Raw genomic sequence first — 23,591 nt, 5'->3', positions numbered from 1 at the left:
CTGTGATGACCGTAATGCCTATATAAGTAACCAAGAGATTATTGAGCAGGGAGGGGGAACCTGTGGCCCTCCAGATGTTGTTGGGATCCAGCTCCCACAAGCTCCAGCTAGCAGAGCCAGGGATGATGGGAGTTGTAGTCCAACAACATATAAAAGGTCACATGCTTCTCCATTACCCAGAACTCCTCCCCTTTCTCTGTTTAACCCTGAAGATACTAGTTAGGGAAGATATTAGACAGGGATATGGGGAGCACCAAATAAATAATACAATGCTGGGCACCTGAGGGAGAAGTAAAATGAGAACTCCAAAGCCTGGAAGCATTCAAGAAAGAAAGAAAGAAAGAAAGAAAGAAAGAAAGAAAGAAAGAAAGAAAGAAAGAGTATTTGTTGCTTAATGCTTCTGAATCAACCCTATTTGCCTATATGGGATTGAATCTCACATGAAAATAGTCTAGAAATATTCTGAGTACATTTGTCTTTGTCACAACTATGACGTGTGTAACATAACTGTGATGTTAATATGGGCTGCGTTTTGACTGGGTGTGATATACCATCAACGTTTGTTCTTCCAGGTTTTGTGCCTGTAGTAGATTTGTTGCTTCCCTCCTTCAGAGCATCACCTCACCACTGCTGTGTCTGGTTACTTTTTTGTAAACGAGATAGTGAAGACGAGACGTGTAGCCAAGCTGCTGTTCAAAATGTCAAGAGCAGCAGTGGCTGGCGGTGCCGACAAAGCGGTGCTGCTCACCTGGCTTCCCGGTGGCAGGTGTTGCTGCTGTTTACCAACAGGGAGAGGGACAAGGTGGCAGAGACATCAACCTGGAGCAGACACAGTGGCAGAGTCAATCGGCAGCTGCCACTGCTGTGCCTGAACCATGCCAGGCTCCCCCCTGTCTTGCCCCTACCCACCTTGGCAACTGACGACACAGACTATAGATTAACCAGGACTTTTATTTTTCCTGCATTTGCCCGCTGGCTAAAGGAGAGTGTTTCTGAGCATGTTCAGGGTTAGCAACAGAGCTTCCAGGTCCAAAGAGTTGATTTCCAGGCAAGCTTAAACCCCAAACCTCCCATTTGCCATATAAGCTTTGGCCTTGAACTTTGCTGGTGACATGTATAAGGGATTGATTTACCTGGTGAAAATGTCTGTTTAGTCCAGTGGGCAGAGAACTGGACCGAGTGTAGAAATAGCCCAGTTAAGATCATTGCTGAGCCTTGAAGCTCTCTGGATGATCTTGGGCCAGTCTCTCTCTCTTTCTTTCTTTCTCTCTGCTCAACCTATCTCTCGGAGTCGTAAAAGGATAACAAAGGGTGTGTCTTTGGACTGTGGACCTTGTAATCCACCTTGAGCTTCTTGGAGGAAGGATGGGAAACAAAATCTCCATCATTGACTGGAAAACCTGGTTACGTGTTTTCAGGTGATTGGCAACTATCCCCTGGCAAAATGATACAGTCGAATTTTAATGCACTGTGTTGGTATTTCCCAAACCCATTCTCTGAAATCAGATTAAAGTCAGCAACAGGCCGCCTGTGCCAAATCTGTCCCTTTGAAGAGTGATGCCTGATTCCTTCAGTTGATTAATCCAGAAATGAAAGAGAAGTTTGGAAGGAGAGGCAGCTGAAGCGGTGGAACTAGGGCCACATCCATACCATACATTTAAAGTGCTATGATATCAATTTAAACAATCCCCCGAAGAATTATGGGAGATGTGGTTTGTTAAGGATGCTGAGAGTTGTGAGGAGATTCCTATTTCCGTCCCAGAGGTACAGTTCCCAGACTGGTCTAACAATCATTTCCCTCTTCACAGGAAACTCAAGTAATTGTAGCTTTGTGAGGGGAATAGGGGTCTCCCTAACAGCTCACTGTACCCTTAACACACTACAGCTCCCATAATTATTTGGGGAAAGCCATGACCATTTATAGTTGTATCACATATTCCAACATATTCCCCAGTCACCCACTTGGTGAGGGAGAACAGGGGTTTCAGCCCACCCATTTCTCAAAGCTATCGCGCAGTAAGTACAGCTAGTTGCTGACCAGAGTCTTAAATTCTCCTTCAGCCACAGCTAAACAGGGTATGAAAAGTAGCTGCTATAGCAATAACTCAGAAAGTTTCAATTGGCACTAGGCAAATAACTCAGAAAGTTTCATTTGTCATTGGATTTAAAAGTTCATATTGGGTGTTAACGTTTGTTTTGCTGATGTAATTTTATTTAAAAATTGCTTGGTGCTAGCATGTTGACACTCTCACACCAAGACACCCTCTCTCCCTGCTTCAAATGCGTGCTCTAGTTTAAGCACTGTTTTGGGAAGTTTGAGAGTTTTTGCACTGCTCCTATTTGGAGTGGGGGGTGGGAGAAGGGTTCCCTCCCCTCCCCCCAACCTTTACATTACAAAGAAAGCCTTAAGTGTTTTGAATTAATGGCTGGATTGACAAGGCTACTTACTCATGGGGGGGGGGGTAAACCGGGTAGTATCTATTCATGCCTCATTGATTCAACTCTTTACCTCCTCCCTCGATTATGAACAAAATGGGCCCTACAGTTGTTTGTCTGGAGAAACCCATGAAACTGGAATTATGACTCTTCATATCTTAAGCCCCTAAAACACAAATAGTGGTAATTGTGTACGCCTGAGTCATAAAATAAATTGGGTGGTTGTGTGTTTCTGAGTCACGAGGGATGTTTTCTGAATGCTTAGGGTGGAAATGGTATTGTGCAGTTTCTGAGGTGGTTTTGTAAATAACATCTGTGTAGAGAACTTTTAAGACTGATGAGGCGAATAGAAAATTGCTGTTTGTTTAGACATGGGAAGCTCAGTCCCTCTAACTTCTCTCAGAGAATTTCGGTGTTCAAAGGGTACAGATGTATTTGTGGCAGTGGAAGACTGGATCCCTAGAGCTTGGGTAGGTAAACTAAGGCCCAGGGGCCGGATCTGGCCCAATTGCCTTTTAAATCTGGCCCGCGGACGGTCCGGGAATCAGCGTGTTTTTACATGAGTAGAATGTGTGATTTTATTTAAAATGCATCTCTGGGTTACTTGTGGGGCATAGGAATTCTTTCATTATTTTTTTCCAAAATATAGTCCGGCCCCCCACAAGGTCTGAGGGACAGTGGACCGGCCCCCTGCTGAAAAAGTTTGCTAACCCCTGGCCTAGAGAATGGCGCAAACATCCAAGGAGAGAAGAGATGATAAAGCAGACAGAACCTTCTTCTACCCAACAGCCAAAATATGGTAGATTGAACGGCTTTTGAGAGAGGAATATTATTGCAACAGGGATTTTCAGTGTGCAATATATGAGCAATATAATTGACCTATGTCTCCCTCCATTCAGTGATTTACCTTACATAAAAGGATCTTTGAGTGCTCACTGCTGTGCTGTGTTTTCTAGAGACCAGAGAGCAACTGTGGGTTGTGGTAGCAAAGGAAGGACATCTGTTGCCTTCATGTCTTACTACTGGAATTTATGGTCCTTCGGTCTGATTAACAGGACTTTTCATGTGTATTATTTCATTACTGAACAAAGTAGGATAGGAATGCATTAAGGATAACGTTCTCTTGCACCTCTTGAAAATGGATGGGAAAACTGTGGCCTGCCAGATTTTGTGAGACTTCAACTTCCATTAGCCCCAGCCAGCATGGCCAAAGGTCAGGAATGATGGGGATTTTAGTCCAGAAACATCTAAAGGGCTCCAGGTTTCCCCATCCCTGATCAGAGAGCTAGGAATGTCTTTCAATGAGGGACATGTTTCTATGATGTGAACATGAGAGACACATGCTGGATAGAAGAAAAGGGTATCCCTCTCTATCCAAGTCTGATGAACATCTATTCTCTTCCCTTAAGAACACTGTCAATATGCAGCACACAGAGATTAAAAACCAACAAACAATGATTTATTGGTTAATTATTATTAAAAAGCAGGAGGCCTGTACATCACGCAGGGCTCTCCTGGAGTCACTGAGCGAGTACAACACTCTACAAACACTTTGATTTCAAAATAAAAGATTTCCTTTTTCGTTCAGCCCAGCTGAATATTAGCAACAACAATCATCGGTTCTGAAAATGCCCAGTGCTTCCTGATACAATCACACAACTTTAGTTATGAAAAAAATAGATATCTATGTACATTATATAAACACACTTACATATATCACATAAATTAAGAGTGAAAAGATGCAATTCATAGGGAAGGCTGCTGTGCTTTCTGGGAAGAAGACCCCCCCCCAATAATGTTTTGACTGGGGAAGAGCCAATGAAGAGGCTCCTGAACTCTGCCTTCCAAAGCAATGTGAAATCCACAATTATTGGAGTCCTACATTCAAAGACTGACCAGCTAAGTTTTGCCTGTTAAAGAGGAACATTAGCCACCAACTAGTCTGCATCTGGGTGGGAAGCTTCACTTCCAATTGCTACTCCAAACTGGGTATCAGCATTCCCATATTCTGAAGGCACCGGTGGCAAATCTTCCTTCCCTATGCACAGTTGGCCAAGGCATTCTCTGTGAATCAGCAGACCGTTGAATGTCCTGTGAATGGCCCCCTGGGACAAAGCAAATTGCCGAGAACACCCAGTTCCTTCTGCCTTGATGAGCTCTGTGCGGTGCAGCAGACAGCCAAAGGCGTTGTAATCCTATCCAGAGCCAAGATGTCAGCCAGAGTCCAATTGCAACAAAGTAATAATGGTTCACAATAACCTACTTGAGCCAAAATATCAGCTGTAATTACCTGAGCTCCCAGCTAGGAGCCAGAACACACACTTTGCCCCATAGAAGGGCTGGAGTCTAACACACACTGCTGGAGATAGCAGTTTAAGGGGCTCAGAGCCCTCGTCAGTGCATACTGTGCTCAGAGATGCTCCTCTGAGCAAGGATGGGCCATGTCCAAGTCCGTGTGTGGCTCTTGCAGCTCTTAGCTCCTGTCTTGAACCTCTTCCTCCTTCCACCCACTGGAGTTCTTCCCAAATTTGTACACCAGTCGCCGGCCATCCACTCGTTCGAGGATCTCCCGCTTGTAGTAATACCTGAGGGAAGGAAAGAAGGACAGTGTTAGGGCTACATTTTTTAAAAAAAGGAAAAATAAAAAAGCAGTCCTAGGAGAAACAAAGAGGACTAGGAACATATTATGGTAGAGTAGCTGCTACAAGAAGGGTGGAATAATATAGTGTAGTACACAATCAAATATGAGATTGTCTTGAACACAAAGCTCCAAGCTGACTGCCATCACAGCCCAGTGACATAGGAGGTAGTGACTTATTCATAGCTGACCAACAAAGCTTTGGAGCAGAGTGAGGAGTTAGACGCAAGGTTTTTGTCATCCAAATCAAAACACTCTTTTTGTGCTCTCTTGTGCTCCCTGCCCCATAGTGCCTGGGGCTCCCTCCCAAATCTTCTTCATGGTCCCACTTCTCTCTTCTTTAAATCCATCCTCAGAGCCCACTTTGTGTGAAGCAGTTTGGGGTTAAACTTGTTTCCTGCTACCAAGGAACCTTTCTGCAGCCAGTGATGGGATTGATGAGAGTTGTAGTCCAAAACATCTGGAGGTCATCAGGCTGGCCAAGGCCGGCCTCCGGCAACTGCATTTGCTCAAGTTTCCACCCCTTGCTACCAGTGTCCATTTGCTGCCCTTGATCTCTCTATCTCTTGACTTTCCTCAATGCCAGAATTGCTTCTAGAGACTATAGTGCTACCTTCTTTGCTGTCCTTTCAGTGTCAGCCAGAGATCATAGTACCTCTTTAGACCTCTTTAGACATTGTTTCAGCCCTGCTATCTGATTTAATTTGATTTTAATTGTTTTTGTATTTCTATGAAAAACTGCCCTGGGATGATGAGGAGGAGGAGGATTGAAGGGTGGTTTTAAAATATCCACAAATCAAGGATAGGCCCATCTCCCATCAGCCCTTGTCCATTGGCCATACTGTCTGGGGCTGTTGAGAGCTGGCAACCATATCAGAAAAGCTTCAGGTTCTCCACTCCAGACTGAAATGTACAAGTACATACCTCATGGCTCGGCTCAGCTTCTCATAGGTCATGCTGCTGTTCTTTTTCTTTTGCCCCCAGAGCTGAGCCACCGCCTCAGAGCGCAGGAACTTGAAGATGCCTTCTCGTCGGTCTTCCCACTTCAACAACCCCTCATTCATCTCTGGGTGAATGAGGATGTCCCGGATGAATTCCCATAGGTGGATCCCTCTTGGAGCTGGTCATGAAAAAAGAGAGCAGGGAGATCATATTATTCAATTCAAACTATCTGGAGGAACAGAACAGCCCATAGCCTTTGAGGCCAACTGAATGCCAAACCAGGGCATAAATCAGTTTCCGTGGCAATGTCACGCCACCAGAAACTTGGCTGTCCCTTTGAGAAGGCTGCATACCTCCTAAGGAGGCAGAATATTTGGCCAATAGCAGAGCTGGAGTCGCTCAGCCCTGCATCTGAGGAACTGTTATGAAGGGGGACATTTCAGTATGCATGAAGTTGATAAGCTGTATGACCCCTGTCCCTACTCAGGAGGAATAAAGGTTTGCAAGGAGCCTCTCTGACTGTTCTAAGGGATTAGGTGCAAGAATCCTTGCCATGGAGCTGTCTTGTCAAGTGGTTACACAGCACAGCAATACGTTTGTGCCCTTAATCTGTGTGGTGGTGCAGAAGGTGTTGGAGGCAAAACACTTGGCTTGCATGCAATAGCAAAATATCCCTGAACTTCCCCTGCCCAAGTGTGAGAGATTCACTTACAGTGTTTGCTTTTCTTGGTCTCCAGGCAGTCTCTGCTGTCCTTGCTGACCTTCCTGGGCCGTCCCCTTTTCCGCTTCTTGAGATCTTCTTTCTTATATTCTGCATAGTCACCTGTTGAAAAGGGGAGGAGGAGGAGGACATGCTTAGCCTTATCCCCCAGAGGACCCGAAGTGAGATTAAACAGGAACACAGGAAACTGCCTTATACTGAGTCAGTATGTTGGACCATCTGGCTCAGTATCTACACTGCCTGGCACCAGCTCTCCAGATTCAGACAGGACATTTTTCCAAGCTCCACCTAGATAGCCAGGGACGGAACCTGGAACCTTCTTCTTTCAACGCAGATGTTCTACCACTAAGCTTCTTCTAGATTGAAAGACCACAATCCTTAAACTGGGATCTCTCAGCACCCACCTTAAAAGGGGGTGTTGCACTTGAGAGCCAGAATTTCTAACAATGGATAAAATCAGCTCTCTCTCTGGATGATACAAACCTGCAGTTCAAAACTGGGCTCTAACCATTTCTGCCTACAGAAGTGTTTATATCCCAGTTCTGTTGTAGGGATTGATTTCAGTCTACCCGGCTTTAGCATTAATAAGCCACTTGGGGGGGGGGGCTTTTTGGCTGAACGGCAATGTATAAATGCTTCAGATAAATACATTTTTTTGCATTTAAGCTGTGTCAGGTCTACTCTGATTAATCTCCAAATTTGTCCCTTCTTTTGCAGAGTCAGGATTTTATTTTTTTAAAACCCAATACTCTCCTTGCCAAGCCCAATATGCTACACACTCTCATTTCCCCTTTCAACACGAACTGTGCCCTACATCTCTCCACTGTTGTTTATGGTGAGTCAGTAATCTTTGTCTTCCATCTAACTAGTTTGCCTTTTGACAATGCAAGCTGCTGTGTTAGTGAAGATACTAAGGCAAATGTGTGCACAAACACAAACAAACTTGTACTTTCCTAAAATCCAGACCTCCCATTGATAATCCTCTATATATCTTACCATCAGAAAAGTGGCAGTGCTTCATGTCTATGGGGTCGAGATCTAGGTCACTTCCACCGGAGTCCTGAGACTGAGGGCTCTGAGACATCGTCCCTGAGAAAGGAAAAGAATCGAAGGTCAGCTTCTTCTAAAGCCTGAAGCCACCAATGTTCTAACTGTAATTGTGGGATTCAGCAAGTACCCTCAATGGGCACCCGTTGGAATCTGAGAAAATATTAGGCCACTTGCATGCCATTCCATTTAAATTACTATAATACCACTTTAAGCAGCCCTGGCTTCCCACAAAGAATTATGGGAGCTGTAGTTTGTTACAGGAGCCGAGATAGAATTGGGGGAGGGAGGATCCATACCTGCTAGAGAAGCTGAGCTGTCTGGTGACATGGCCCCAGAGATGTAGCCAAGGTCAGACTGGGAGAAAATGTTTGCTAACTTCATCTCTTCCAGGTAATCCTGATTGTAGGAATTTCCCAGTTCTAGGAACAAATAAAGGGAGAAGTTGAGGGTTAAATGTGTACACACACACAGGGAGAGAGACCATAGGCAATTAACCACAAAGCAGAGCAAGCAAATACATTTCCCCCCCCTCACCTAATGGGCTGGAGTCCAGAAGGGCCTCTTGAGAGACGTCTTCGCTCCTTAGCACAGACATGATCCAGCCAAGTTCATCCGGGACAGATGCTACAGTGAGGGAGAAAAGTACATTCTTTGTGAATAACAAGACCAAGCGCTACTCTGTGCTGCCCTGCTTTCTTCCTTGATTCAGGAACAAGCTAAAAGATACGTTCTCAGCCCTTGGTATTGGGGGCAAAACAGTGGCACTGATTTACAGAGGACTGGGACCAGAAATATGGGAGTGTCCCTCCTGGTGAAGAGGGACCATCGGGCCATGGGATGCTGCCTAGATAGAGCTGCCACTCTTTTTCACAGGTCCTGCTCTTTTGGTTTGAGAAACAGCTGGACACACAGTAACTTAGCAAGCAGAGATTTTCCTGGCGTGAGGATAAAGCCATTGCAAAAGCTTGCCATTTGTAAATGTGGTGTGGCTGGTGTGAAAAGGCGCAAGAGCGGAGCCAGTAACACAAGCTTGCAACCCTTTTGCTGTGCATCGTGACTTTGCACAAGCACCTGTTTTTCTGAAAGCCTCTCTGCTTAAGCCAAGCACTGTGAGCTGATATGGTTCTAGCTTGGGGACCAAATGCAATTCCCTCAAGTCCTCCTGCATCAAAGGAAGGGCACCCTGCACTTACTGATTTCGTGCAGGCGGTCATAGAGCTCATCGCCAAGGGGCCCAAAGATGAGTCCCAGCTGGTCCCGCGTGTATTGGCAAAGCGTGTAGCCATCCATATTGCAGCAGGAAAAGTCAATGGCACTGGCATCATACTTGTTTTTCTCCACATGGTAGCTGATCCACTCCAGCACTTGAGCCCTGCTCCAGCAGTGGGGCATCTCGCCATACCATGTCGGCTTGCCTGCAGAGAGGTGGGGAGGGAGGGAGAGAAGGGGCTCAGTGGGGCGGGCGGCACATGGGATTCTGCTCGGCCAAGTCAGCCTCTGGAGCACTCTTGCTGGCTGAGCAGCACAGGGTGTGGCCAGTTCACTTACGCATAGCATTTATCTCGCTTAGTCACTGTGGTTGGGTTAACATGCACACCTGTCACCTGTTCCCTTATCTCTGGGCAGGCCCCTCCCCACTGGGGTGAGGTCATTTAGGACACCAGTTCTCCGCTCCCAGCTCAACCAGCCACAACTTCATTAGAATACTGTACTGTATGTAGCCAAGAACAGCAATGCATGCAGAGCTCTTCTATGCCCCAGCGGCCATTCCCTTGCAAAATGGCCGCCCTTTGTAGCTTTTCACAGTCCCCTGAGTTTCACGTAGTGCACCTTGTATAAAACTACTCCTCTCTACTTCTCTACAAGGGGGTAGGGACCCTGATACCCCCCCCACATGCTGTTGGGACTCCAGCTCTTATCAGTTTCAGCCAGCATGCCCAATGGCCAGGGATGATGGGAGTCCAGCAACAGCAGGAGGGCCACAGAGACCCCACTGCCATGTGCATCCACCTAGCATTGGTTAAGGGCAGGACTAGACAACAAGTGTTGTTGGACAACAATTCCCATCAGCCCCAGCCAGCATGGCCAATGGCCAGGGTTGATGGGAGTTGGGGTTTTCTCCAACTATGTTTTACTGGGAGTAAGCCCACTGAAATGAATGGGCCTAGGTTAGTCATACCTGTTAATTTCAACAAGTCTACTTTAAGTTTAACTAATACTGGAGACATCTTGTGGGGGGCACCCCCCATTACCCCATAGAATATCAGAGGTCCAACCTATATAAGTGGGGGTGAGATCACACTAGAAGGAGTCTCCAACCTCTACTCCAGTAGGCTTGCTGATAGACAATACTTGTCCTGCTGCTGTGGGAAGCAGAGCCCTCAGAGATCACAGAACTGTAGAACCGGAAAGGTCTCCAAGGGTCATCTAGTCCAACCCCTTGCAATGCAGGAATCTCAACTACAACACACATGACAGCTGGCCATCCAACATCTGCTTAAAAACTTCCAAGGAAGGAGAGTCCACCACCTCTTGTGGGAGATTGCTCCACTGTCAAATAAGCTCTTAACTGTCAGAAAGTTATTCCTGAAGTTTAGTCTCCATTGTTCCCTATATATATATATATTGTACCCGCATCTTGCAGCAATAAGCTGTGGACACCTACCTGTTGTCTCTGTGGCCATCTGGGCGTTAGACAAAGTGATAGAAAGGTTATCATCATCTCCAAGGTGGGTCAGTAGGTCTGGGTCGGGTGGTGCTTCTTCTGGCTGGTACATGGCGCTGAAGTAGTTTGAGATGAGATTGCTGATTTCACAGGATCCTGCCATGGGATTTTCTGCCAGAAGATTGGAGTTGTTAGACTTGGGAATGGATCCAGCCGGCTCCAGCAGCCCCATTCCCCCATGTGCTTGCTTTGCTCAAACATGGCCTTTCCCCCCACCCCTCCAGTACACCTAGTTCTCCTTCATATTCTCAACCTGTCCTTCAAGCCCTTGTGACTGGGATCTGTCCAAGATTCATGAATATCTGAGCCAGGATCCCAAAGTACAAAGCCACAGATTTCTAACCAAGGAATTCCCACAATAGAATAGCATTTATTGTGTAGGTCCATGGACCGCAGCAGAAGAATTCCCACAACAAATCAAGGTATGTTTCTAGTTCATTTTATCATCCATTTTATTTATTTATTTTTAAATATCATTTTCCCAATGCCCACTGTTAGCTTTTTGGCTTGAAATAAAAAGGAACAGTCCCAACAACTTTGCTTTGGCAGGGAAATTACATCTCCCCCAAACTTGCCCGATACAGCAAAGGACAAAGAGACAAGAAACAGAGTTTTCATGCTTATTACTTTCACAAAGGTCCCCTGCCCATCAACCTTTAATCAGCTCTGGGCCTCACAAACACCTCCAAGAAGCCCATTTTTAAAATTTGCTTTTTGCCTTCTCTTTCCAGGCTCAGGCTGGAGCCATAAAGTCAATGTTGACTCTCAGGCTACTTCTAAAGCTCCCAACTCCTGCTATTGTGTTGTGTGTCCGAGAAGCCCCTCGGCCCTTCACCAACCCCCACTCGATGCTCCAGGCTATTGGAGAGAAAGCTCTGCTGGCTCTATGAAAACAGCCTGTTCTGAATCATGAGAGCCTCACCTTAGATGCTCATCCATTTATCATTCATCCCTGCCAATCCCTAATGTCTCTCCCTCCCCTCCTCATCATGGCCATAGATTGTCAGGGATCCCATCAATTCTGCGAGCCGCACAGCAAAGTTGGAGGTATGCAACTAGTAAATTACAGTAGAAAACCGGTGAGAGCAAGTCAGCCCAGACTCAGCATGTTTTTCCTTTTCTTTTGCCAGAGAACTACAAACTGCCCAACGGACCGGCACTGGAGGCAAACGTTTCTCGCTTTTCCAAGGCTTCAAAAAGCATAATAATTCCTTGGCTGGTCCTGACCAAGAAATCCATCTGGTCCACATTCTGTTTCCAGTGATGGTCGGTCAGGTGCGTTTGGAAGCTCATAAGCAGAGCGTGAAGGTGACGGGCATCCTATTTTTTAGTCTCCATCAGTAACTTGGCAGTAGGGGCTGCTTCTTTTATTGGCAGCAGCTTGATCAGCTAAGAAAGTGCACCACAGCAGCATCCTTAAGGAGAACTGAGCTCAACACAGATCAGGCGCAGCAACTCCACATCCATCCTCTCCCCCTTTCATGCCCCCCCCATTTTACCTACCAGGCAGGTAACTCTGACAGCAGTTAATCAATCCACACAGTAGTAAGCTCCTAAGACAGAGTGCTGGACGCTTCAGCTCCCGCTCACCTGTGCCCAGGTATTTGTGACTCCACTCCCTGTATGGCTCAGCCCCTCCCCTAGCTGTCCCTTTTATAGGGCGTTCTTCAGTAACCTGATCTCCACCTCTAGGGGAATTCCTAGAACAGGTACTCAGCTCCCGCCCCAGGAAATTTGCATAATATGTGCCACCTGGGACTCTGCCAGCCTACCTTGACGGGAAATCTGGGCTGACAGTTTAATTATTACCAGAGAGCTGGCAGAGCTTGTGCCAGTTTCACCCAGGATGCTGTTTTTCTCCCTTTTCATATCACTAGTGTTTGTTTGCTCATCAAAGCAGATAAACCAGCCTGCTTCTCCCTCCCCGGCCAAGAATAGGCCCATATAAATGAGTCTGATGGGGGCAGTTGCCACCTGTTGTTCCATTGGGTGAAGGTGAAGCAAGTGTCATCCATGGGTCAGAAATGGAAAACGTTTTCATATGGCTGGCAGACTCCACACTCCTCTCTGTGACCCCCTTCAGGGCTGAGGCCAGGATTTGGTTAGGGCTTTTGATGCAACATCATCAAAGCAACAATTCATGCTTTTGCTTCGGTGGACTTTAGTCCACGAAAGCTTCCATCACAACAAATCTCTCCTGAAGGTGCCATGGGATTTCTTTGTTGGCTGCCCACAAGAAACCAACTGCAACCCTTTCAAAGTTAGGTCACTAGGGAGGCTGTCATCCTATTTCCACCTACCTGGCAACAGATCCCTTTGAACTCAGCGGAGCTTACTTGTTGAGCAAACTTGGGTAGGTTTGCACAGCAAGGCAACTGAAGTTAGCTTATATTCACCCCATTCCATTGTTTTGGGTGGCACACAACCCCCAATCCTGTCCATGTTTACGTAGAAGCAAGTGCCACTGAAGTCAAAATGACTTACTCAGAGATAAACATACGTAGAATTCAATATTAAGGCTGCTCACTAAAGACATAGTATGGGCTTTCTCCTCTGAAACTAATACATCAAGAAAGAAAGAAAGAAAGAAAGAAAGAAAGGAAGGAAGGAAGGAAGGAAGGAAGGAAGGAAGGAAGGAAGGAAGGAAGGAAGGAAGGGTAGAGGTCCATGGAGGAAGACTTTGAGATACGTAGAAATTCTCTGATTTAGAGGCAAAATTCAGAGAGGTATCTTTGTCTGCATCCAGTGCTCTCCTACCAATTTGAGAACCGGCGCACACACATTAGCCACAACCTGTCATTTCTTATAAAATATATATTTCTTTATTACATTTATATACCCCCTTTTTCTTCCAAGGACCTCGAGGTGGTGTACATGGTTCTCCTCCTCCCCATTTCATTTCATCCTCTCCACAACCCTGTGAGGTAGGTTAGGCTAAGAGATGGTGACTGGCCCGAGGTCGCCTAGTGTGCTTCATGGCTGAGTGGGGATTTGAACCCTGCTCTCCCAGGTCCCTTTCCAACGCTCTGACCATTATGCCACTTCCCGCAAACCAGCTTTGATCTGAGCAGAGAAAAAGAGAGACTGAGTTTTAAGCTTTTGCTTGGTCACAAACAAAAGAGTCTTGCGGCACCTTTAAGACCGGCAGATTTATTGTGGCATAGGCTTTTGTGATCTAGAGCCCAAGATGCCCCCTGGATACAGGTTACCGGGGCGCTTCCCAGAGGCTTCCCACTGTTGGGAACAGGACGCTGGTTTGCATGGACCTTTGTTCTGATTGAGCAAGGCTGTTATTATGATGTCAGTGCAGAAATACCAGCGTTGGGAGAGCACTGCACCGTCCTCTGCTCTGCCACTGCCCCCTTCTGTTACTGGAGGCAAGACCTGAGGGAGTTTACATGTAACTGCAGTTACATGCCGATGTCTTCAGCAGAAGCGGGAAAGTGGAAGAGAGCTGTATGGAAAGCAAAGGAGCACACATGCTAGTCAATGTGGGTTTTTCATTTTGCAACAACACTGCTCACCTGGCCCCCCAAAAAACTTCAGCATCGCTCGCAAAAAACCATTCAGTTCAGTGGGCCTCCTCCTTTCTGTACACAGCCCTGCCTCGCAGGTGTGTATTGAGGAGGGATTATGATTGTAATGAGCTGGGCAGATCTCTCTTTCTCCCCTTTTCTAATTGCAGGATGGTTGCTGGTGCTTCCAGGTGGGTGAGCTGCTTATTCACAGCAGCAAACAGCTTCGTGGAAACTTTAAGCAGGCCACCAACCTGCCTAGCTGGCTCAGCCACAGGCAACGGGCACGTCATGCCTCATTGACGTCAACCTCTAGTACAAAGGCATTTCTGAGAAGGTTGCCTGGCACAGGGTTTGCCCCAGTACTCTCACGCCACTTCGGGACAGTGGGGGAGTTGGGCAATTTGGGACTCTGGACTGGTCCTGTAGTGGCCCTTTAGATGGCAGTTGGTATTACTTCACCAACTTCGAAAGGGGGTGAGCCAGCCCTGCTGCATTTGTGAGGGGCTCCAGATCATTCTGCTGGGCTCTGGACATCTGCCCCCAAAGTCCTGGTCAGATGCCATCATTGCTTAGGAGGCACCAGTTCAGGATGGCTCACTCTCCCACCTGACTCCAGCATTTCCCCTGACAAAATAGCTCTTTGTGCAGGACCTGCTCTGTGCTTTTATGACTAAGACGCAGTTCTTTGGGACTGGCAATATTTCTTCTGTCTGTGCCAAGACAGCATTATTACACCTAGGACCTTAGAGTGAAGGGTGAGTAAATAAATGGCAACAACAAGGGCAAAGAATTAATAAAGTCCTATGCACACACCCATTTCCCCCTAGTGGAGCTCCTGAACCTCTTTGGCAGCTGCACGGAAGGCAGAAATTCAGCAGGTCCAGCTTGTCAAGGGATGCTGATGGCAGAATGGAGAAAGCTTCACCTACTGATTTTCTGTGGGTCATGTGGTTGCTATTAAGTCACAGAAGCCATTGGGGGTGGGTCCCTTTCAGCAGCCCAGCCTAGAGTCTTTGTAATATCTTTTCTCTGTAATTTCTTGTTTGTTCCTTTAATTTGCAAATGCCCCAAAGACCAAACATTGACCTTGGTGTGGTGAGAGAAAGGAGGACAAAGAAACTGAAAGAAGGCACTGACGCTCCATTCCTAAACACATTAACTGTGCCTTGGAGTTTAATAGAACTTACTCCCAACTGAGTCTACAATCATACACACAATTGCCTGCCTGAGAGCCCATCCCACTGAAGTCAATGGGACTTACCATACTTTTGACTAGAGTGATGGCACTATTATTTCCAAATTCCACTTGTTTTCACTGTAGCCAATCACTAAGTAAATATGCTTAGGATCATAGTCCTATTAAGGCTTATCTCAGAGGTTTTCTCATGGCTTAGTCAGGCTTATCCCAATGGTTTTACCATGGGGAAATTATTCCTGAACAATTGCAGCTAATCAGGCAGGCTCAGAAAAGAAGGGTGTTTGTGGCTGTCGTCTTAAGGTGCTGGGACACCACTTTAAGCAATCAAGGCTTCCTCTAAATCAGGGGTGGCCAACTCCCAAGCGACTGCGATCTACTCACAGAGTTAAAAGCTGGCAGTGATCTACCCCTTGTTGAGCTTTTTTTTAGGGAGGAGGAAAGCCCCGTTTTTAAGGGGTTCAGGTCACAGTTGTGAAGGGTGACACTGTGAGTTGTCGGGAGATTCCCATTTCCCTCCCGGAGCTACAATTCCCAAAGTGGTTTGACAGTCAATTCCTCTTCACAGGGAGCTCTGGGAATTGCAGTTCTAGGAGAGGCATAGGGTGCTTCTAAGAACACTCAGCACCACAGTTCCCAGAATTCTCTGGGGGAAGCCATGACTATTTATAGTGGTATCATAGCACCTTAAATGTATGGTGCAAATGGGGCCTGGGTCTACGACACCCAGGACCAAGGTTTCCTTGAAAGAATTAACCCATGATTTTAAAATGGCAGGACTAGTTCGGGTTTTAGATTCACATGATTTTTGAAATGAGACAGAAAATAATGAATAATCAATATTAATCATTTTAACTTAATCTTTTAAGTTTTGCACAACAGGAATTACATTGATAATGTAAACTTATTTATGAAGTATCTACTTGTACAATAGACTATTTTTTACAGGACATAGTTTTGACAGGACTCATGTACCTTAAGAAAAAACATTTTTATGCAGGGTTGCTGGATGCGAATTTGACAGTCCCTGCGAGAGTGCTTTCCATACCTCAGTGGCTGAGCACATGATCCAAAAATTCCAGCTGGACAACTCCAGGAAAGGTGTCTATCCAAACCCCGAAGAACTGCAACCAGTGATTCTCCAGTGATGGATCAGATCTATCTTTTGATGAGCAGGGAGGGAGCAATAGCCCTCTTCCTGAGGTGATCTGCAAGGGGCAGCAGGGGCAGCAGCTGCATGTGCCTCTGTGCATGTATGTCCTAAGATGGAGAGCACAAGGAGAAGGGGACGATGGAGGACGAGATGGTTGGACAGTGTTCTCGAAGCTACCAGCATGAGTTTGACCAAACTGCAGGAGGCAGTGGAAGACAGGAGTGCCTGGCGTGCTCTGGTCCATGGGGTCAAAAAGAGTTGGACACGACTAAACGACTAAACAACAACAACAACAAAAACCCACCAGCCACTTCTGGTTCCTTCCAGGTGTGAAGGACTTAATGGAACCATAAACATCCAGGGGGTTGACCACAGTCTGAGCTTCGTCAATTACTTGCCCAAAGAAGAAATGCCCTCATAAGAGAACCCAGTTTGCTGAGGAAACAGGTGCTCCATTCAAAGCAAACTTAGACATGACTGTCCTCTAGTGGCCAGTATAGATTGCAAGAGACCATGTTCCCTTTATGCACAAACTAAACTTGTAAAAGAGAGAGAGGGAGAGAGAGAGAGAGAGAGAGAGAGAGAGAGAGAGAGAGAGAGAGAGAGAATTGCAAATGACAACTGTCCTGTACTTGGTGACGGTGATCAGATTGCCACTGTAACAGATACTGATATTTCTATTGAGAATAAGAGTAGTGAGGAACAGGGAAGAAATACCAGCAGCATGCACAAATTTACTCCCTGGAAACTCTAGCTATGCCTATTGCTTATTGCATTACATCCACTGTAAGTAACTATTTCATTATCGTATTACATCCACTGCTCTGCTTTCTTTTGCCCACCACTGGCAAGGTATCCTACGAGGGGATGTAGACAGAAAAAAGTTCCCCACTCCTGCATCTCTACCCAATGCTTAAAGAGCTTCAACGCACATGAGTCCTGGCCACATCTGTGGGCAGGAGCTCTGTGGCCCTGCTTCCTTGACATTCTGCAAAATCACTACTGGGAGGGAGAGAGATAGGGCACTTCTCACTGTGCCTTTGAGTAAGAAATAACATGTGGAGAGCCAGGCCCCCCAAAGAAACCTGGAGGGAATTACTGCTTTCAGTGGTGTATTTCAACTCCATAAGACTGCAGACTTTACATGTCCATTATTTTGGAACTATGGATAGCAACACTAGATAGGAAACCTAAGCTGAAGGTCCTCCCCTTGCAACGTGACAGCTCTTCTCTGCTGTGGATGGCACAGAACCATAGAATTGTAGGGTTGGAAGGGACCACGAGGGTCATCTAGTCCAACCCCCTGCAATGCAGGAATCTTTTGCCCAACGGGGGGCTCGAACCCACAACCCTCAGATTAAGAGTCCCATGTGCTACTGGCTGAGCTATCCAGGGGCATGAAGGATGCTCCTTTCACCTGGGTGACCAGGTGGAACCAACATGTAGAAAAAGGGGAGATTTGTAACACGCAGAAGCTGGAAGGGACTCTGTAACTTGCATTTTTACCCAATAAAGCATGTGTCTACGGGGCTCCCCCTCTACTCTCTCACTGCAACTAATTGTAGCTGCAGGGGTGCATCAGGGTGTGTGTGCATGCCCCCCCCCGAAGTAGTTATCCCCCATCATCTTTATGCCCCTGGGCTTACCTGAAGGGAAGGCACTTTTCACATGCAAATCATAACATAGTCATAACCTGGGAATTAAAATAAGGTTCCAATCCTATGCATGCTTACTCCATCCAAATCAATAGGTCTAACTTCAGAGAAAATGTTTTAAGATGGGAGTGTTAAAATGAAATAAATCATTAGTTCTCTTTCAGAAGTCTAACATGTGGGACAATGTTGGCAACACATCCTGAATTTCACTTTGCCCCTTCTATGCACCCCAGGAGGCTCACAGCCCATCTATTGCCACCCAATGGCTATGTGGCCTATTCTATGGGGGGGGGGGAGAAATGTTGCAGTTGCCTAGCAACCATGTTCTACTTTTGCAGGGATTGCCGACGAGGTGCCCTTTGGTTGTTGTTGGACCCCATCTCCCATCAGCCCCAGCCAGCATGAACAATGGTGAGGGGATGATGGGAGTTGTAGTCCAATGATAACTGGAGGGCATGATTGCTTCCGAGTCATTCGGTATTATTTGTTGTGTGGTGGGGTCTATGGAGCAACCCTCGTGGCACAAATTATCCAGGAGTTATCATAGACCCCTTCATGCTCCACTGTGGCCTTGGGCTCTTATTTGTGGCACCAAAGTATTGTTGACCAGCCTGACATCAAGGCTGCTCTGCAGGGTGGCTCCAACGGATCCTATGGCTCAGTGACTCCCAAAGCATTTTGTTCAATTACATCAAAGCATGTTGTTCAATTACATCAGTCAGATTGCAGTCAAAACAAACTGTCTCTGCAGGTAGAACCTGAACGGCCAGCTCAGAATGCACCTGATATGCCAGTGCAGATTTGGGTCATTTGTGCAAAGATTCGTTTGAGGAAAAAGGGAGTATACAGAGCAAAACCAGGGCAAGAGACTGGTCATTGCTTCCATATGCAGCGATTCCTTACAGCAGAGTTTGGTTTTGGCCCCAGTCACTCATAAGCATTAGCTGTTTGTGTATATAGACATTTACCTCATAATCTAAATATTCATAATCTTCTAAACACTTAAGCATCCAAACAGATTGACACAATCTTTCAGACTTGCAACTGCTTACATTCATTTGGCCTGAGCTCCACAGGCTCTTAGTTCTGCTGCCACACTGCCAAAAATCAGCCCCATGTTAGCCTCCCCTGAGACTTTTCTATGCCACATACGGTATGTTTAGTAGCCAAAGAAACAATTGGTTGGTGGGCCCATATGCTCACTTTCTTGCCATGCATTTGCCACAGGTGACACATGGCTCTAAATCAGAATTGCCGTCATGCTGTACCCTCCAAAAGCAGCTGTCATAACTTGCAAAAGTTTTACCTTGACTTGCAAAAGTTTTACCTTGACTTAGAATCAAACTGTGATTGGGGAAAATTGATATAAAATTCACAGATTGAATACTATTAAGAGAGAATTACATGAAAATGATGTATAGATGGTGTAGCACAGCAGTGAAAATGGCCAAGATGTTTAGGAAAGAAAATAAAAGATGTTGGAGATGTAAGGAAAAGGAAGGAACATTTTATCATATGTGGTGGGAATGCAAATGCATTTAAAAAATATTGGGAAATGATATACAATGAATTGAAAAAAATATTTAAAATGAATTTTGTTAAACACCCTTAAGCCTTTTTTTTATTTATCTGAAATCAAGAGCTACCAAAAGAAAAATGGACATAATTTATGTATGCTACAACAGCAGCAAGAATCTTGATTGCACAATATTGGAAGACGGAAGAAATACCATCAAAGGACCAACGGCAAGAAAAGCTGATGAACATGGCAAGAAAAATTGATGGACTATGCAGAACTGGCAAAACTGACATATACCGGTAAGCTACGGGACAAGGATAAATGTGACTTTAAGGATGAATAGGAACCCTTTACAAAGTATCTGAAGACGCAACGAAGAGAACTGGACTCCTTGGCAGGTTTTGAATAAACATTCACAAACTTTTTATTGATAATAATCAGCTAAATAGTTTGAGGATCTATACAACTTTGTAACATGCAGAAAACAGCAGTCTCAGAGAAACCAAAGACTGGAACTGAGGGAAGTCGGGGTGGGGGTGGGTTCTGTGTGGAAGGAGGGGAAGGAGGAAAAATGGGGGGGCAACAAGGATGATATGTTTTTGGATAATATGTCTTGTTTTAATTTTGAATTAAAAAAATTAAAAAGAAAAGCTGATGTACTATGCATAATTGGCTAAGCTAACAGATAAACTACGAGAGAAGGAGAAAAAGGACTTCAAAAGAGTCTGGGAACCATTTACAGTTTATTTGCTGAAACAACAGAATGGACCGGATTCACTGGCAGGATTTGAATAAATTTTCACAATTTCATTTGAGTAACAGATATTTCAGAGAAATCATTTTTTGGGGGGGGGGGATTTTATTTTCGTGTAGCAAAAGCAGGATACGATAAATAAAACTAAATAACTCAGCCCAGGGGGAGTTGAGGGAAGTCCAGAGGAGGGGAGGGAGAATAATTGTAAATAACATGATGAATGAGATTTGTACCAATATTTGTTATAATATTCAAAAAATATTTGAAAAGAAAGAAAAGAAAAGAAAAGAAAGAAACTGAGTCTGGGGACATGCTTGTGTGGTCTTGCTGTCTGCATTATGCTGGATTTCTGATGTTGACTTGCCAATGACATGGAACTGCTAGTTTTAATAATATGGGAATCTCTGGCATCTCCACTTTCTCAGGCCAAAAAAGGCTGTAAAATATTGAAAGCAATTGCTGGAATGCAATAAACGCACCATAAAAAAATATGGAGCGGGGGCCAGGCCTGCACACAGAGGGGCAAGGTTCGTTCTGGGACAGAGGGTGAGGTTTATCATTTGTGATTTCTGGAACTGCAGATTACTAGGAGAAGCAAGCAGTGCCAAACCCCCTTCCCCAAAACATCTGCAGTGGTATTAGGCCTTTGCCATTTCAGTTTCTACATATGCAAACTGATCGGTCATCAGGAATAAGCGACACACAGAGAAAGGAAACCTCAGTCTTGAGTTACATTAGACTTCAGGTTTGAAGCAATTTTTGCTTTGTTTTAAAAACAGAACCCTGAGATCTCCAATCAGGTACGAAAGAGCAACTCGGAAGGGAGGAAAACCCAATATTCAGTGACTGAGCACATCTCAACACATTCTTGGCCTAAGAATTTGTCTTTTGAGTACCAGCTTTCACACAGAAAGCCACTGTAGGCTTTCTCCCAAGTTCTCTCTGCTACAAATCACCCACAGAAGCACCAGGAGATTCAGATCTACCTTCTGCCCTCCCCCAGCTAGAGAAAAAGTCTCTGCCTCTCTTAAGCAATGTATCGCCACCTGCTGCACCGAATGGAAATAGCCGGGAAATTAGCCACTATGTGCTAAACCAGAAGTTTTGGGACTACAATTCCCACCATCCCTGACCACTGGTCCTGCTAGCTAGGGATGATGGGAGTTGTGGTTCCAAAACATCTGGAGAGCCAAGTCTGGGGATGCCTGTGCTAAACCAACTCACTTATGAGCCATACCATTTATTGCTCAGTCCCCATTTTAGCCACTTCTAGTCTAGGCAGAAGTAGTCCAGTAACGGACTATATATCTAACAGCAGCTTAAAGCAGCCTTTCTCAACCTGTGGGTCCCCAGATGTTGTTGAACTACAACTCCCATCACCCCTAGCTAGCAAGGCCAAAGCTCAGGGATGATGGGAGTTGTAGTCCAACAACATCTGGGGACCCAAAGGTTGAGAACCACTGCCTTAAAGGGACAGAACACAAGCTTTGTTTAGTCAAACATTGCACCGACCAACAAGTAAACCTCCAGGTCTCTTGTATTTTAATGTCTGAATAATAATTGACAGGCCATAGGAAGCTGCCATATAGTGAATCACACCTTTGGTCCATCTAGCTCAGCATGGTCTACACAGGACCATCAGCATTTCTCCAGGATTTCCTAGCCGAACCTGGAAATGTCGGGGATTAAACCCAAGACCTTCTGCATGCAAAGCAGAGGCTCTCTACTGAGCTATGACCTTTCCCCATAACTGTGCATAGCAGTCGTGTAAGAAACCCTTTAGAAACGCTGAACTGTTGCTCACATTTACGTTCAAAGGTTATAGGCCAGACTTAGTTTCCCTTTCCTTACCCAATCGTTTGCCTGCTTCTTCACTACCGCCGTCTCTCTCTGGATCCATTTTGGCTGCCGACAGCTTCTTCTAGCAGCCCAGTCCTCCCTAGCAAAAGCAGAAGCCCCAAGAAACTAAGCTGCGTAGACACAAGAAGCCGCTCACAGGGAAAGAGCTGAAGCAGCCTTGCTCCGTTGCACAAGGAAGTAACCTTCCTGTCTGGTGCTAGCTGGCTGCGATAGCAACCGAGAGCTGCAGACAGAAGAGGAAAACCGCAAGAGGCAAGTGGCCCACCCAACATGTGGTCACCGGCTAATGGTTAGGAACAGGGGCGGAGGCAGCGGCAGGGGAGAGAGAGATACAGTGCTGTGTTGCAAAGCTCAACAATAACCTGCATAACGGGAAGGCACAATCGCTTACTGCAAGAGAGAAATAGGGAGGAATGAGAGGGCATATGGGAGGAAGGGCAGCGAGATTGTGTGCGAGGCAATTTTAGGCCTCGGGTGAGGGAAGAAATGCTGGAGAGGAGGGGGAATCGGGGAAGGGGCAGGTGGAAGTAGTTGAGGCTAAAGGAGTTATTAACTGTGCTGCAGAGGAGCAAGAGGGTACACTGAGAGGAAAGAAGGGGAATGTGTGAGGGGGTAAATGGTTGAGGGAGGTATAAAGAGCTGTGGAAGAGAAGGAGGGGCACTTTTAGGCCACTGCTGTGGAGATTTCATTCAGGCCAACTGTGGCGCTGCCCTATAATAATTCTGTGCCCTCGGTTATCAACTGGTAACAGAAGAACAGAATAAAGGATAATTGAGAACGGAAACCTCATTCCTCAACTGGTTTCTAGCCATCTTCTCAAAAGAGCCAAACCACACTTTTGAACTCCAGCAGCAAACCATTGCTATGGTGAGGGCCCCATGATCCGACGTCGCCAGGGTAGAAACAGAGTAAGCACACGAGCACAACATACGGTTCTACAGTGGTACCTCGGGTTAAGTACTTAATTTGTCCCGGAGGTCTGTACTTAACCAGAAACTGTTCTTAACCTGAAGCACCACTTTAGCTAATGGGGCCTCCTGCTGCTGCCACACCGCCAGAGCACGATTTCTATTCTCATCCTGAAGCAAAGTTCTTAACCCGAGGTAATATTAGCGAGGTAATATTAGTGGGTTAGCGGAGTCTGTAACCTGAAGCGTATGTAACCCGAGGTACCACTGTATTAGCATTTCATTTGAGTGCCTGGCCCCTCAGAAGCAGCAGCAACCGTCTGGCCTCCCCCTTTCTGAACTGAGGCAACATAATTTTACGTGGAAGAGGAACACAGCACATTACACAAACAGAGGTAGGGTAGGACTATGGCAGCCCGCAGCCCAATCACAACGCGTGTGCAGTGTTGCTTCTTTCTGAGCTGCAAGTTCTAGGGGCAAGACAGGAATCCACTTCTGTTGCAGTCTGAGCTGCCT

General features: G+C 46.0%; 1 protein-coding gene across 2 annotated transcripts; it reads right to left on the bottom strand.

Moving 5' to 3' along the window:
- Window positions 1–3,873: 3,873 nt before the first annotated feature.
- Window positions 3,874–22,612, bottom strand: ELF3 (E74 like ETS transcription factor 3). 2 transcript variants are annotated; one of them, XM_053393700.1, is made up of 9 exons: window positions 22,158–22,612; window positions 10,453–10,623; window positions 8,981–9,202; window positions 8,322–8,411; window positions 8,084–8,206; window positions 7,734–7,826; window positions 6,729–6,839; window positions 5,999–6,194; window positions 3,874–5,021 (listed from the first exon to the last, which is right to left on the bottom strand). In XM_053393700.1, the coding sequence occupies exons 1-9, from the start codon at window positions 22,204–22,206 to the stop codon at window positions 4,910–4,912; spliced, it is 1,167 nt and encodes a 388-aa protein (XP_053249675.1). In that variant the 5' UTR covers window positions 22,207–22,612; the 3' UTR covers window positions 3,874–4,909. The 2 variants fall into 2 exon arrangements, with proteins under 2 accessions (XP_053249675.1, XP_053249676.1); XM_053393701.1 differs by lacking the exon at window positions 22,158–22,612 and adding an exon at window positions 12,016–12,147.
- Window positions 22,613–23,591: the final 979 nt, after the last annotated feature.

This window comes from Podarcis raffonei, chromosome 6 (genome assembly GCF_027172205.1).
Source record: "Podarcis raffonei isolate rPodRaf1 chromosome 6, rPodRaf1.pri, whole genome shotgun sequence".
Classification (NCBI taxonomy): domain Eukaryota; kingdom Metazoa; phylum Chordata; class Lepidosauria; order Squamata; family Lacertidae; genus Podarcis; species Podarcis raffonei.
The sequence above is the reverse complement of the archived record's forward strand: the minus strand, read 5'-3'. Positions and strand labels throughout refer to the sequence as shown.